The sequence below is a fragment of the Eurosta solidaginis genome, chromosome 2, assembly GCF_040869045.1.
Source record: "Eurosta solidaginis isolate ZX-2024a chromosome 2, ASM4086904v1, whole genome shotgun sequence".
NCBI lineage: Eukaryota > Metazoa > Arthropoda > Insecta > Diptera > Tephritidae > Eurosta > Eurosta solidaginis.
In genome coordinates this window covers 72,830,242-72,846,875 of record NC_090320.1, presented here as the reverse complement: position 1 = coordinate 72,846,875, position 16,634 = coordinate 72,830,242, and the positions used below count along the sequence as shown (strand labels likewise).

At 36.0% G+C, this 16,634-nt stretch overlaps 1 protein-coding gene across 4 annotated transcripts in view; it reads right to left on the bottom strand.

The window, feature by feature from the left end:
* Positions 1-350: 350 nt before the first annotated feature.
* LOC137242194 (beta-1,3-glucosyltransferase) overlaps positions 351-16,634 on the bottom strand; it is a 220,829-nt gene continuing 204,545 nt past the window's right edge. For all 4 annotated transcript variants that reach the window (XM_067769563.1, XM_067769561.1, XM_067769562.1 and 1 more), the window contains exons 9-10: positions 527-651; positions 351-464 (exon numbers count right to left, since the gene is read on the bottom strand). In XM_067769563.1, the coding sequence (XP_067625664.1) occupies positions 425-464; positions 527-651 (165 nt within the window). In that variant the 3' untranslated portion in view covers positions 351-424. The remainder of the gene's footprint in view (positions 465-526; positions 652-16,634) is intronic.

The following is a 16,634-nucleotide window of genomic DNA, read 5'->3' as shown; positions in this document are numbered from 1 at the left end:
AGTCGCATTCCTTTATTGATTAAATTAAATATATATCGTTTAGACTTTAGCACTGTTTGCAGAAGTGTGGCTGCCAACTCCCCCGCATTAGATTAGCACCAGTACGGAGGTAGTTATTAAACCTCTAGTGTGCAACTGGTGCAGTGCGTGACTATCTTCCATTTTCGCTGCAGAGTTGTTTCAGCTTTGAATTTATAAAACAGGCAATGCCGATTGTGTGAAATAAAATGTGTGTGTAAATATTTTGCCATACAAGATTTGGTGCATTGCAGACAAATTAAAGCAGAACATATAGTGAGAAAGTATTTAATGGATCCTGTTTTAACTGACACCTACTTTTAGATGTATGCATCAAGTTTGCTTACGCGATTTAGTTCACGAGCTTTCAACCAATTTTTTACTCCTTGACGTAAAACTAATTCCACTAACAGCTGCTTAAAACTTGCGAAAATAAAAAGCGTTTACTGAAAGTACGTACATACAAAAATGGATTAGACTGATTAGAAAAAAAAACCAACATACTTACCTCCGCTCCTTCTTCCACATGAAAATTTTTGAGAGGGTGTTTATTGTTGCCTGAAGAATAAGGGAAGCATGATGAAATGCATATTCAGGTGTTCTCATCCCGTTGACGTTGACTGGCAAATAGAGCTGCCAAAAAAATGAGGTTATGTTGTTGACATCACCTTTATAATTGCATTATGAAGAGAAGCATTTTTTGTTAACCCGATTGGTTCAAAAGTTATTAAGAAAGTCTGAAGAAGGTTCACCGAAAATTTACCGACATAAAAAAAATGTCATAAGATAAAATTATAAAGTCCCGTCAACTGTGAGCATGGATATTGTGCCATGTGTGTGCATTAACTTAGAGAGCCAAGCAGAGCTCATAGCACTTAAATCCCCTCTCACGTCAGCAGTTGCAAGAGGTTGCCTCAAGCCGCAGTTAACTTCGCAAACATAACTCCTATATGGGTACCTGGCCACAGAAGCATCGAGGGCAACGAGCACGTAGACGGACTTGCAAGGGCGCAGTGGCATTGCTAGAGACAGCGGAGGCGGTGGAGACGCATCATCCACTTACATCAATCAAATGAAACATACATAGAAATTTCAAGGAGCAAGCAATCTCCAACTGATACTCCTAGAACACCTGCAAGATAACTAAGCAAACTAGGGAACAGAGTGTAGTATCGCGTGGAGTTCACCCCATTTCAATCACGATTAACATTACAAACGCTCGTTCATTGACCCAGGTAACTACCATAAGTTCGTTCGCTTTCACAAGTCACCTAATGCATTAATGCGTCATACCAAACTGCTCAAGCGGGAATCATATTGACAACATGTAGGTCAATAATTTGCTGACAAGCATTCCTCACTATTGAGTCATGCACCTTTAGTATGTAAATATTAATGTAAGTATGTATATATGCATAGGTTAAGAACTTCTGTATAAATAGTAATGAATTTTGTCAATAAAGAACAATTGCAACAATTGCGATCCAACGCTACTCATCAGCGTTCGGCTCTTAACTCATTTTTGTTCAACTTTATTCTACATGGCGATCCTGCCAGTTTAGATTAATATCGGCAAAACTGCCAAAATAATCTAACTGACTGGAAATTCCCCCAAGCCTAAAAGTGAAAAAGTAAAATTCAGGATTCCTTACCAGTAAGGCAAAAAAGAAAAATTCTATTGACATAAACGCTCAAATTTAAGCGAGTATTCATACTGGTGGACAAAGTCAGCCTTCGCAACAATCCAGGACATTTAAACAATATAAATGGTACTAATATTTGGCAACAGCAGAAATTGTAATTTCAACAAATGGAGCCTTTTCGTGCGATTTTTTAACAAATCTCAAGGTGAAGAAGATCAGCATTACCCACTGGCAACGAGCCGGCATAATTCAAGTGGAATAAAAAGGAGATACGTTAGCAAATAAAGATCATCAGTAGAGGAACAGCAAATAAAGAAACCTTTTATATGGCACAAGGACCAGCAGCAAGCGGAAACAATTAATCTTTTATACGTATATTTTTAAATTTCTAGAATAAATTGAGCGGCCCTGCGACGCTTAACCATTAGCAAAAATTCCATTTTTGCTTAGAATTTTTTTTAAATAGTAGGAGATTTTAGAATGAACAGAATTAATTAAATGTAAAAGAAAATAAATTAAAATCCAAAATTTAAATTATAGAGTGATTGTTGAATTAAACAAGTAAATTGGAATGTCGGAAAAATATTTTAAACACCCCATTGAGTGGGAAGACAAAGTAATTTTAGACGCAGGAACAGTAGATTACGAAAAGGAATTAAAATGGTTAAAACCATTTTGGAAAAAGATAGGCATGAATAGGGAACCCACAATTGAGGATGTAAAAAATCCCACAACCAGGGAAGAAGAGACCGTGAGAATGATTCGAATGGTATTCCCCGAGAGAGCTTAAAATTAAATTGTAATAGCGTTGAAACTTTTTTTTACTATGAAAGAAAATAAACTATACTAAGCTTGTAGATTATAAAATTTTTTTTTCGAAATGTTAAAATCCTTTTAACTCAAATAAAAATATTTTTTATTTAAAAATTTTAGATTTACAATTCTATAATACGAAGCTTATAAATAAACTGGAATATTTAAGATAAAGAATAAAATCAAAGAAATTTTATTAAAATTGCAATTTACCCCTTATTTTCAATGGAACAGGAAAGTAACCACAGAAGGTTCAAAATGGCTTGGTGGACTAAGATAGCTCAAGGCATCATGATAGCGATAGCCGGTTATGAATTAGGGAAGGAAAACTTGGAATCAACGGAAAATAGAGTAGTAAAATATGAACCACCAACCGAAATAGATACGAATAATTCGCCAAACGTTTAAGATGTTTGGTTAGCAGTTTTAATCTGCGTAATCGGGCTATTGATCATTGCAATAGCCATGATACTCAAAAGTTATATGAAATTAAAATATAGGCAATTAAAACCCGTTCAAGCTCGTATCTAAGGAATTCTATTGTTAAACTTACACCCTACTATTTTAAAACAAATCTCAAAGCTAAGGAAGAGCAATAAACAAGTCAAGTAAAAGTAACCTTCAAATGTCGCAATTGACAGTAAATTCAGCTTTATAAGCCACGCCTAAATTCAACGGCAAATCAAGAATTTGCATAATTCCTATGAATGCTCCTGATATCTTTAAAAACAAAGATAATCAGAAAGCAATTGCAAAAACTCACAGTAGTTCACATGGAAATACCAACCACGAAGGCTAGCACGGTAGAAAATGTATACCAAAAAGAATAATTCTTTCAAATTATACTCGAAAAAAGAAAACTCCGTGCCAGTGGAGATATAAAAAAAAAATAATAAATGTAAGGCGCGATAACCTCCGAAGAGATCTAAGGCCGACCTTCTCTTCCAATTTGCGTCGTGCTCCTCTTGATTTTTCCCTACAAATTGGCCGGACGGGACCTACATGTTTTATGCCGACTCCGAACGGCATCTGCAAGGCAGATGAGTTTTCACTGAGAGCTTTTCATGGCAGAAATACAATCGGAGCGCTTGCCAGACACTGCCGAGGGGCGACCCCGCTTAGAAAAATTTTCTTCTAATTGAAAAATCTTATTTATAAAATTTTGATGTTGCTTTGCCCGGGAGTTGAACCCAGGGCATATGGTGTGATAGGCGGAGCACGCTACCATCACACCACGGTGGCCGCAAAAAATAAAAAATAAAAATAAAAACCAGCCCATAACAACAAGCATGAAGAAAAAGTCACAAAGAGAACATATATATATATACATATATTAAAGGGCTATATAAATTTGCAACAAAAGACTAGTCGCGCTCGTTTTCATCTTAGGATAGAAAATGGTAGCGTAGAAAATTTTCAAGCAACCTGATTGTTGAGGAAGTTATTGACTTAGGACAATATTCGACCAGGCTGAAATAAGCCGGCAATCCAGGACTTGAAATTTATAAGGAAGAACACAGTTGTCCTGAGGGACAAATTGGTGGTTACGAATTGAATATTTACTGCAGTAGGCGAATTTATAAAATAATAATTTGTACCCAAGCTCTCTAAGATCAAGTAATTGCACAAACCCAAAAAGGTTCTGCATGTGACAATCCCGGTATAAAAATAAAAATAATTCTTCATAAAAGTCATGACGATTCTGTCTTGGTGGCCGCCGCAGAAATCGCATGACAAATAAGATCAAAGAAATTGCTGGAATATATGAAAATATCGAAAACATAAAAAGAACACTTAAAGATATGAAAAATTTTTGCATCCGCTGTACCTTCCGTTTACCCGTTAGTTAAAACTACTATGCTCTTCCATCAATCACAACCCCAAAATAATTTTTTGGAGTAACAGGCTTCCTACTTTATGTGTCCAAACAATGGAAGTCGTTGTTAATACAAAAATAAATCACCTTTTGTTATTATAAATAAATATAAATATTTAGGCACCTGAGTCTCATTAAGAAAACCTCACAATTCAAAAGGTTATAAGAAAGCAGAAAAGAAAAAAATAATATACTTTACTTAAACCACCAATAGAGTTAAGTGTGAGTTTTTAGAAAGATCATAATTTTAGGAAAAATATTTTTTTACTTTAACTCAGGTAGAATAAAATAGGAAATACCAATAAAAAAAAATATATATATATTTCTACTAACACTAAAAACTTTAGTTTTCCTCCATTTTTACCCAACGTTTCGCCAAACTCCTTGGCATCATCAGGGGTTAAATATTTATTCTGCACCGAAAAATGATAGAAAAAATTAATTTTGACATGTTTTATCACTATAACAAACATTTGTTTGACAAAAACTTACATACAAAGAAATAATTTAATACATATCTATAAAATCACAAAACAAAGTGATTATAAACTAAAAAAGATTTATCGGTACCACCATCTTTAGGTACACTTGTCGTACTGAGTGTCATAAGCATGCCAAATAGCTAGCAGCAATAAATTTTGTGTCCTCTTTTTTGTTCATTGTCCTCTCCCTTTTTTGTAATATGTGTAGACTTTCCAACGTGAATCTCGTTCTTTCCCTCTTTTCTATGTCTATTATTTTCGCGTTCTTTATATCAGCTGTGTGTCCATGTGATAATACGTGATGAGCAAGAGCTGTGCTGGTCTTGTTCTTCTTAATGTCAGCGTCGTGCTCTGCCAATCGGGTTCCTAGTGCTCTTTTTGTTGTTCCAACGTAGATATTGCCACAGTTCTCATTGTCTCTCCCCGTGCATTGAATCTAGTATACTACGTTGTTTTGTTGTAGGGGTTCTATGGGGCTTTTTGTTCGTGTAAAAATAGTTGAAAGTGTGCTGTTGGATTTGTAGGCGAGGGATATATTTCGTTTTTGTTTCTTCATGTTATGGTTGAAGTTTTCAGTAAACTTGGGTATGTATGTGACACTGTGGTATTGCTTTGTCTCCGTTGCGATCTCTGTTGATGCTTTATTTCGATTTCTATTTCCTTCTGATAGCTCTTGTTTTATTAGTGATGTAATTAGGTGACTCGGGTAATTGTTATTGGTGAGTATGGAATGTATTTTGGTTTTGTTTTTTTCCCAGAATTTTTGGTGGCTTATCGTAAATATTTTGTGTATTAAATTTTTCGCTGCATTTATTTTATATTTTTTGGGTTGTGATGATATGAAATTTATAATACGTCCGGAGGCGATGGATTTGGAGTACCAGTCAAGTATGAGTTTGGAATTTTTCCTGTGGATAAGAACATCCAAAAAGGGTATAACCGAATTTTCCTCTTTTTCCATGGTAACTGGCAGCTTATTATGGTACTTATTTAGCGTGCTCAGAATAATATCCAGGTCGTTTCGTTTGACAATCGCAAAAAAGTCATCCACGTACTTTACTATGAATTTCATCTCTATGTTGTGAAGTTGTTTTAGTTCGGAGATGGTATTTTCCAGTAAATCATCCATTATTATATCTGCTATGGTTGGAGAAAGTGGGTTTCCCATTGGCATTCCATAGCTTTGTGTACCTAAAGATGGTGGTACCGATAAATCTTTTTTAGTTTATAATCACTTTGTTTTGTGATTTTATAGATATGTATTAAATTATTTCTTTGTATGTAAGTTTTTGTCAAATAAATGTTTGTTATAGTGATAAAACATGTCAAAATTAATTTTTTCTATCATTTTTCGTTGCAGAATAAATATTTAACCCCTGATGATGCCAAGGAGTTTGGCGAAACGTTGGGTAAAAATGGAGGAAAACTAAAGTTTTTAGCGTTTTCGTTTCAAATCGAAAAGATCAGGAAAGCCTATAAACATTCAAATAATTAAAAACTGGTCAGAAAATTAAAAGAAGCAAATTTATTCGGAAGGCCTGCCGATATACAATCGCATTTATCTTTATTTTATTGCACCAACAAAAATACAAACACAACCATGAAGAATTTTTATGGACATATGAAACACAAGTACGGAGAAGCTATTTGCATAACGCTGAAAGATCACAGCAAACAAAAACAAAAGCTAACTCAACAGACATCGCAACTAAATTTCTTATTGGAATGCAGACGATACGACTTAATACCCGACTACTTGACAAACTCAACAAAGCGCATAGCTATAAAAAAAACAACGAAAAATATACAAAATCAATTAGAAAAGGAGAAACGTTTATTTCTCAAGAAAATCCTTAACATAGAGATAACACAAACAAACATCAACATAAAATCTACAAAAGACCATATTCTGTATACAGAACGAAAACTGAAGCGAATTCTGAGTGATTTTGATTTCAACTCCGTCGTTTACAACCAAGCACTAATAAACCAAAGAATTGCAAACGAACGAGAAGCAACACAAACATCAAAGTTGGAGAGGCTTAAACAAACACAACTAACTAAACTTGGAATTAAAGTGAACAGCGATAGGTTTGTTAACAAGACGAAAATACACTTTCCGAGGAAGTAAAATGGTTACTCTCTCTCGGTAGAAATTTTACACTACCTACAACAAACACTAGCTTCAAACCTTTGAAGATTATTGCTGAAATGGAGCAGATCATACAGCAAATAGAAGATGAGAGAGAGAAAGAAATCGAAAGAACCAAGCTCAGTAACAGAATAATGCAATACAAACGACACACTAAGCATAACCCAACGGACAAATTTATCTTAGAAGCGTACAGAAAAACTACCAAATTTCTAAAGAAACACAAAGATAGCATCATTATTACAAACTCGGATAAAGGAAATAAGACAGTGGCAATGTACAAAACTGACTACAAACACAAAATGGAAATGTTACTTGAAGACAAAAACACGTATAAAACATCGAGAAATGACCCAACACACACACTACAAAAACAGAATAACCAACTAGTCGACGATCTTTACAAAAACAAAATAATAACTTTCAAAGAGAAAAGGCAACTAACCTGCACCGCAGCCACGGCGCCTAGACTCTACGGTCTACAAAAACCCATAAACCAAACCTTCCTTTACGTCCAATAGCATCATCTGTCAGCGTCCCATGTTACGGGTTATCAAAATACATTGGTCAAATATTAAATAATTTAACTTCGGACGAATACAACATTAAAAACTCCTACATACTAAAAGATAAATTGAAAAACATAAATATTATTGAAGACGAGATACTAGTGTCATTCGATGTGGTATCGCTATTTACTAACATATCAACGTACTTAGCCATAAAAACCATTATGACCAAATTTAACAAACTGCAATCGAACATCCCAAAAAACAAGTTCCTTAAACTTTTGAATTTCTGTCTGAACGACAACAATTACTTTATCTACGATGACAAAGCTATGGAATGCCAATGGGAAACCCACTTTCTCCAACCATAGCAGATATAATAATGGATGATTTACTGGAAAATACCATCTCCGAACTAAAACAACTTCACAACATAGAGATGAAATTCATAGTAAAGTACGTGGATGACTTTTTTGCGATTGTCAAACGAAACGACCTGGATATTATTCTGAGCACGCTAAATAAGTACCATAATAAGCTGCAATTTACCATGGAAAAATAGGAAAATTCGGTTATACCCTTTTTGGATGTTCTTATCCACAGGAAAAATTCCAAACTCATACTTGACTGGTACTCCAAATCCATCGCCTCCGGACGTATTATAAATTTCATATCATCACAACCCAAAAAATATAAAATAAATACCGCGAAAAATTGAATACACAAAATATTTACGATAAGCCACCAAAAATTCTGGGAAAAAAATAAAACCAAAATACATTCCATACTCACCAATAACAATTACCCGAGTCACCTAATTACATCACTAATAAAACAAGAGCTATCAGAAGGAAATAGAAAACGAAATAAAGCATCAACAGAGATCGCAACGGAGACAAAGCAATACCACAGTGACACATACATACCCAAGTTTACTGAAAACTTCAACCATAACATGAAGAAACAAAAACGAAATATATCCCTCGCCTACAAATCCAACAGCACACTTACAACTATTTTTACACGAACAAAAAGCCCCATAGAACCCCTACAACAAAACAACGTAGTATACGAGATTCAATGCACGGGGAGAGACAATGAGAACTGTGACAAAATCTACGTTGGAACAACAAAAAGAGCACTAGGAACCCGATTGGCAGAGCACGACGCTGACATTAAGAAGAACAAGACCAGCACAGCTCTTGCTCATCACGTATTATCACATGGACACACATCTGATATAAAGAACGCGAAAATAATAGATATAGAAAAGAGGGAAAGAACGAGATTCACGTTGGAAAGTCTACACATATTACAAAAAAGGGAGAGGACAATGAACAAAAAAGAGGACACAAAATTTATTGCTGCTAGCTATTTGGCATGCTTATGACACTCAGTACGACAAGTGTACCTAAAGATGGTGGTACCGATAAATCTTTTTTAGTTTATAATCACTTTGTTTTGTCATTTTATAGATATGTATTAAATTATTTCTTTGTATGTAATTTTTTGTCAAACAAATGTTTGTTATAGTGATAAAACATGTCAAAATTAATTTTTTCTATCATTTTTCGGTGCAGAATAAATATTTAACCCCTGATGATGCCAAGGAGTTTGGCGAAACGTTGGGTAAAAATGGAGGAAAACTAAAGTTTTTAGTGTTTTCGTTTCAAATCGAAAAGATCAGGAAAGCCTGTAAACATTCAAATAATTAAAAAATGGTCAGAAAATTAAAAGAAGCAAATATATTTCTACTTCAACCCCCAGTAGAATAGAAATAGTAACCTACACATATAATAGGTTTAAAACAGCATAGAACATTCGCTAGTAACAAAAAACCAAGAAAATCACACTATAAATATTCCAATTTACTCAGTTATTTAATAATAATTTGTATCTAAGCAATTGAAAACAAACTTTTTTTTTCTCAGCTTCATATTTGTATACAATTATTAGAAAATAATTTCTAGAAGACAAGCGGATTTTAGGTGGGTGCCCACATTTAAAGCCGACTGTGTAATAAGTCAAATAAGTAAATAAATAAAAAAACACTTAACGCTATACACCTAACCTTCGTCGAATCGTCGACCAGAAGATAGAAATATCGTTGTAACTTTTTAATATGCAGGATGATCGCCATACCTTTACTTGTCAACTCAGTATTCATTGAGCTCTCTTGAGAAGCGTACGTGTGAGGCGCGTAGTTGGATAGTTTTTTGAGATTGGTTGAGAATGGTTAGTATTTGTGTACTTTTTTTTTACAATTGTGTAGATTTTGTGACAGTTTAGTATTTTTATTTGGTGTAGTTTTTTTAATGCCGTCAAGAGGAGTGTTATCTGAGGAATCTATTCTTCGATTCTTATTGGAGGAGGAAGATGCCAGTGTGTTGGATGACTCGTCTGGCAGCGAACTTGAAGATAATGTGGAGCTTGATGATGTAGAAAGCGATCACGTAGACGATTATTCTGATAGTGTGGATAACTCCCTAAATACACAAGATCAATCTTTTCTTGTTTCGCTGGACCGTTCACTAGAGTCGCGTTCTCCTTCAGTTCAACTTTCAAACAACAATCCATGTATTGTAAGCTTTTCAAGAAGTAACATTCGTAGTCGCTCACGACATACTTGGGCTACAAGTAAAGGGAGTAGCTCAAAAAGAACATCTTCAATTAATATTGTACGTGTTGCTAGAGGACCTGCCCGTTCTATCAAAAATATAACTGATCCACTTGCATTATTTGAGCATTTTATGACTGATCAAATGTTAAAAGAAATTGTGAAGTGGACAAACTCGGAGATTACAATCAGGAAAGAAAACTATGAGCAAGCTAAATTTTCACAGAGTGAAACTAGCAAATTTGAGATAAGAGCTCTGATTGGTATTGTAGTATTAACTGCAGCGTTGAAAGATAATTATTTGACACTCAACGAATTGTTCAATATAGAGTATTCTGGGACTAGATATATATCGTTCATGAGTAAAAAGAGATGCGACTTTCTTCTTTGCTGTCTACGTTTTGAGGACATTTGGGAATTACTCATGGCTCAGTGCCGTCAAAACTATATGCCTGGAACAAATGTCAGAATTGATGAGCAATTATTAGCGTTTCGTGGGAGATGTAAATTTCGGATGTATATTTCGAATAAGCCGGCAAAATATGGCGTTAAATTGGTTATGATGTGTTACAGTGTTACTAGATATATGATTGATACTATGCCATATCTTGGAAAAGAAACAGATACTGGAGGGCTGCCTTTAGGAGAGTATTTCGTCAAAGAACTTACTCGTAATATACATGGCTCAAACAGAAATGTTACCATTGATAACTGGTTTACGTCAATACGACTAGCGAAATCGACTAGAAGAAATCCCAGAAGAAATGAAAAATAATCGGTTGAGAAATATCAATACATCGATGTTTTGTTACGATGGCCCACTTACTCTACAGTCATACAAACCTAAACCCTCTAAAATGGTTTACCTATTATCATATTGCGATGAAGAGGGATCGGTGAATCCGGAAACAAAAAAGCCGTCTATGGTCGAGTTTTATAATAGTACTAAAGTTGGAGTAGACACGTTAGAAATGTGCTCAGTAATGTCATGCAAAAGAAAAACCAATCGATGGCCAATGAGTGTCTTTTATAGTATGATAAATATATCTTGTATCAACAGCTACATACTTTATTGCCATAAGGCTTCTGTACTGGGACAATCAATAATTACCCGGCGTGAGTTCATGAAGCAGCTACATTCAAAACTTGTAGAACTTTGGCTCAAAACCCGATTAGAGTGTCGCACAATGCCACGGAATGTAAAAGACGATATTCTACATGTATTAAAAGGAAATGGGCTCAAAGTTCACGATGAAAGTCTGCCATCAACCAGCAATGAGTTTCAGCCAGTAGAAGTACCCAATTCCAATAAGAGAAGAATCTGTAATCTCTGCTCATATAAAAAGAGACGTATGACAAAGTCATCATGCTCGAAATGCAATGTTGCAATTTGTGGTGAACACAAAATCGACTTATGCACACAATGTGCTTCAAAAAATTTGGAATGAATTTTTTTTTTCATATTAATAATAGAATATAGTTAAATATCGCCAAAGAAGAGGCTGTTTTTGTTGGGTTTTTTTTAGATTTTATAAGTATGTTATCTCACAATGATCTCAAAAGAGAGCGTTTTATAAAAACGTAGATTATAAAAAAATATACTAACAAAAAATTTAATTTATTGTGTGTTCTACTTAACATATACTTCGTTAATATAGCTGCGTGCTAAAACTTTCAGAAATATATATTTTCACCCGATTTTATATATCGCGAATAATAGCTCGTCGAAATGACGAATGGTTATGTTTAAAAGGGCAGCTTACAAGGTTATGTGTATAGGGTTAATACAAAACATTTCTCATAACCACAACCACATAACCATACCAATGTACATGTATAATCTGGTAACCTTGCCGTGCGCGGACGTGTTTTTGATCGCTCTTCGAATTGTTATTCTTTTTATTTTGTAAACAAGTTTTATCATTTATAAATATTTATTCATATAATAGAAAACAGTTTATAAGTTTAACTTGGTATTAAATCTTTACACAGTGCAATATACATAGTGGCTTTTTGTGCAATTTAAACATTCAGTCTGTGTGTTCATATATCATAGATTTTCACAAAAAATTGTGATAACTGCATACCTTTTTGTTGGTAGCTGCTATTAGCAAGTCATTGTGTGCCCTTTTTGCTTTGTGTTGTGTTCGCTGCTAGCTATACGCTGTCTTGCGATTTGCATCCAGTGCTCCAAAATAACTGTCGCCCATAATTTTTGAACAGCTGTTCAATTTATCCTATACTCATAGTTTCTTTTGCCTATTTTTCTTTTGGGTTTGTTTAACTTTGCAATTATGTTGGATTGCTGTGTCAAGAAGTGCACCAATCAAAAGAAAATTTCCCGTGGTGATACTTATGTTTGTTGTTGGCTCTGTGATAATATGGCTCATGTTATCTGTGCCGGTTTCTCTCACATAGGTGGTCGGGTGGTTGACCTAATATCCAGCAAAATTGGACTGAACTGGACATGTCATGATTGTCGTTCCGTAGAAAATGACATGCGAGCTTTTATGAAGCAAACTCAGAAAGAGTTCAACAACATTTTTATTGGGTTTCGTGACCTTAACGAAAGATTCAAAACGATGGAGGCTCACTTTAAAAAATTGAAAGTGATATCTGAATCCCCAAAACGTAAGAAATGTATGCCCAACAATGACTCCAACTTGTCTTCGAGTCAGGGGCAAAGCTGTCCTCCTACGAATGTCCCTTCAACCGCGTTGACTGATACGAACAGGCTTACCAAAGACGTTATGAACAATGCAGATCAGGAATCTCCACAAGAATCTCCACAAGGTTGTGTCGAGACTTCCAGTGAGACGATCTCTGGCAAATTAAACGATGCACGAACTAATAGTGGTACCTTTGCGGCTGTTTGTTCTACGTCACCAATGTTGATTTCGCTGGACTCCCCAATTCATCCTACACCTCCACCGGTATCTTTAGCTCCAACAATAACAGTTACCGATACTGGGGTTGTTGCTAGCGATACAAGTGTACCTGAAAAAAATAGTACGGGCTCGATAACCAACGCTATAACGGCCGCACCTTCCCAGCTCTCTGGTGCGCTATCCACTACTCCTTTGCAGGTGACTGCCGTGCCACCTCGTAGGGCTATATTTATGTCCCGATTACACGCCTCGCGTACCGAAAATGACATTGCTCATTACGTTTGCTCTAAACTTGGTGTTGCATCCACTAGTAACATCAATGTGTATAAATTTAACTTTAAATATGAGAGAGATATCTCCTCATTTAAAATATCCCTTTCAGATGAATATTTCGATAAGATACTTGATTCCTCTTTTTGGCCCAAGCATACTGTGGCGAGGGCCGAACCTGTTTTATTACAGCCAAAAAACGGTATGACGAACACAGTAATAACAACACAAAGGTAATTGCTGATCTGTCCCGTCTTCTCATTAATTACCAAAATGTTCGTGGTTTACGATCAAAACTTGTTCCATTCTTCCTTAATTCTTTCAACTTTTCTGCACAAGTTGTAGCTTTTACGGAGACCTGGCTAAAGCCTGATAATTACAATTCTGAGGTTTTTTCAAATAAATATGCTGTTTATCGGCGTGATCGCATCTCTAGAGCGGGAGGTGTCCTTATTGCTATTGAATCTAACCTATCGTCTGAGTTGATTTCGCTGGACAATATCTCTCATATCGAATTCATAGCAGTTAGGCTTTCATTCGGTAGCTATAGCGTAATTGTTTGCTGTTCGTATATACCACCTCGTTCGGATATGGATGTTTATGCTAGTCATAGCTCGGCCATCTGTGATTTGCATTCGCAGTTGGGAGATAACGATCGACTTGTTGTTGTTGGTGACTTTAACTTGCCAACAGTTAGTTGGGTTAATATAAGTGATTCAAACTTTTTAACTCCCACTGCTCAACATGAGTTTCTCAATTGCTTGTTAGACTCATCTCTTTTACAGATTAACAATGTTCCAAATAGTGGAAATAAAATGCTGGATTTAGTATTTGTGGAATGCTCGGTGTGTACTGCCCTTACGCGAATACCACCTTTATCCCTTCCAGAAGACCCTCTTCACCCTACGCTAGAGATATCACTTGATATCAGCCTACCCCGTAGGATTCAAGTACAGTCTCGTCCCCGATCTAGATGCTTCTACAAAGCGAATTTCATTATGCTCAATGATCTGTTGGCTTCCCATGATTGGTCGGATCTCTATGCTTGCACTGATGTCGATTCGGCTATCTCTATATTTTACAGTACGCTTGATGGCTTCTTTGATACCTGCATTCCTACTCGCTATACCCTATGTTCGAATAAGCCCCTTGGTTTTCAAGGCAACTTATCAGACTTAATAACATTAAATCTAGGCTTTATAAGAGGTTCAAGAAATCTGGAGCATCTGCAGACCTCTCTAAATATCTAATAGCTCGTTCTAAATTTCACCGTCTTAATCAGCTTTGTTATAAAAATTACTTGAGTTGTTGTAAAGCCCAATTTTTTAGAAATCCAAAAAAGTTTTACAGTTTCGTAAATTCAAAGCGGAAAACTTCTGGGTATCCTTCCTCATTAACCTTTGGAGGTAAAAAAGCTTGCACTGATGACGACGTTGCTGAACTATTTTCTGAGTTCTTTAAGTCCACGTATCCATCCAGTGGTTTTCATTCCGGTCAATATCCCTATCACTTAGATAGCTCAAATTACATTAGGAATCCTGCTATTGATGGTAATATTGTTCTTCAGAGTCTTCAATCTTTGAAACCCACCTTTTCTCCGGGACCGGACGGTGTTCCTAGTTGCGTGCTTAGGTACTGCGCCGAAAACATGTATGAGCCTATTTTAAAATTATTTGAGCTATCTCTGGGATCTGCGTTATTCCCGGCACTTTGGAAACAGTCTTTTATTATATCCCTCCATAAAAAAGGTAGTAGGTCAAAAGTTGAAAACTACAGGGGTATTGCTAAACTTTCAGTCATTCCTAAAGTCTTTGAACAGATTGTCACCAGTCAACTGCAATATCAGTGTTCTAGTCTTTTATCTGCATGCAAACACGGTTTTATTCGTCAAAGGTCAACCACTACAAATTTGCTTGTATTCACCTCTATAGTTATGGAAGGAGTTTTAGCGAACAAGCAAACGGATGTCATCTACACGGACTTCAGCAAAGCATTTGATACCGTCAACCATGGGTTGCTTATTCATAAGCTTGATTTACTGGGCTTTCCGTTTCACCTATTAATGTGGCTGAAAAGCTATCTTTCTAACCGGACCCAAAAAGTCCTGTTCAAGTGCAATCTGTCGGAATCGTTCGGAGTTTCCTCCGGCGTACCCCAGGGAAGTCATCTAGGCCCTTTGCTCTTTGCCCTTTTCATTAATGACTTGCCACATACAATATTATATTCCCATACTATAATGTATGCAGATGATGTAAAACTTTGCTACACTTACTGTCCTACCGATTTGAGTTCCTTGGATATTCTTCAGGCCGACTTGGACTCGTTCCAGTGTTGGTGCACAACAAATTTACTAGCTTTAAATTGCTCTAAATGTAAACATATGACATTTCACCGAGTGAAGCCAGCATTGAAATCTTATGTAATAGATGGTACGCCTTTGGAGCGTATATCTATTGCAAATGATCTAGGTGTCCTTTTTGGTCCGAAATTGAATTTTAACATGCATATTTCATCTATAGCCAACAAAGCGTTGGGTTTACTTGGATTTGTTAAAAGATGGGCTAAAGAGTTCGATGATCCGTACCTCACTAAGGTTCTTTACACATCGCTGGTTCGTCCAATACTCGAGTATTGCTCATGCGTTTGGTCCCCTGTTTCTCAAAAGCATATAAAGCGTCTTGAGTCAGTTCAAAAGCAATTTTTGATATTTGCATTGCGCGGCCTTAATTGGGACTCAAGTCTCCACCTTCCGCCATACAGAAGTAGACTTCTTCTTATTAACTTCCCACTCTGGAAAATCGGAGAATATTACTGGGGGTATTGTTCATCCATAAGCTCATTATTGGAGAAATTGATTCCGAGGACCTCCTCAGCCGTTTGTTTTTTGCGGTTCCCCCTAGAGTATCCAGACACTACGTTCCTTTCTATTTACCCCTTTGTCGACGAAACTTTGCTAAAAATAATCCTCTCCTTATCTGGTGCGCGCACTACAATGACTTGTATAGCTGCATCAGTCTTGAATGTACTTTTGCCACTATACGTAATGCAATACTTGCCTATCTAATTTAAGAGATACAAGCTAATTTAATTTGCCGGCATTTTATTCCTTCGATAAAAAACAGGAACTATCTCGCTTAAGGATGGAGGAACATTTATCAACATGTATCATTAAGAAGGAACAAGACAGTACTGTGTTGATTGGAATCTGGTGCATTCCAACAACGTAAAAAACATGCTTTTTCATGAGTCACTGACCGGAATCGTATGCATTTCGGCAGTATAATCTTATGGGTCAGGCATCGAGCTGATTGGAATCCGGTGCATTCCAACAACACAGGTCATGTTACTTTTTTATGCCTTGTGATG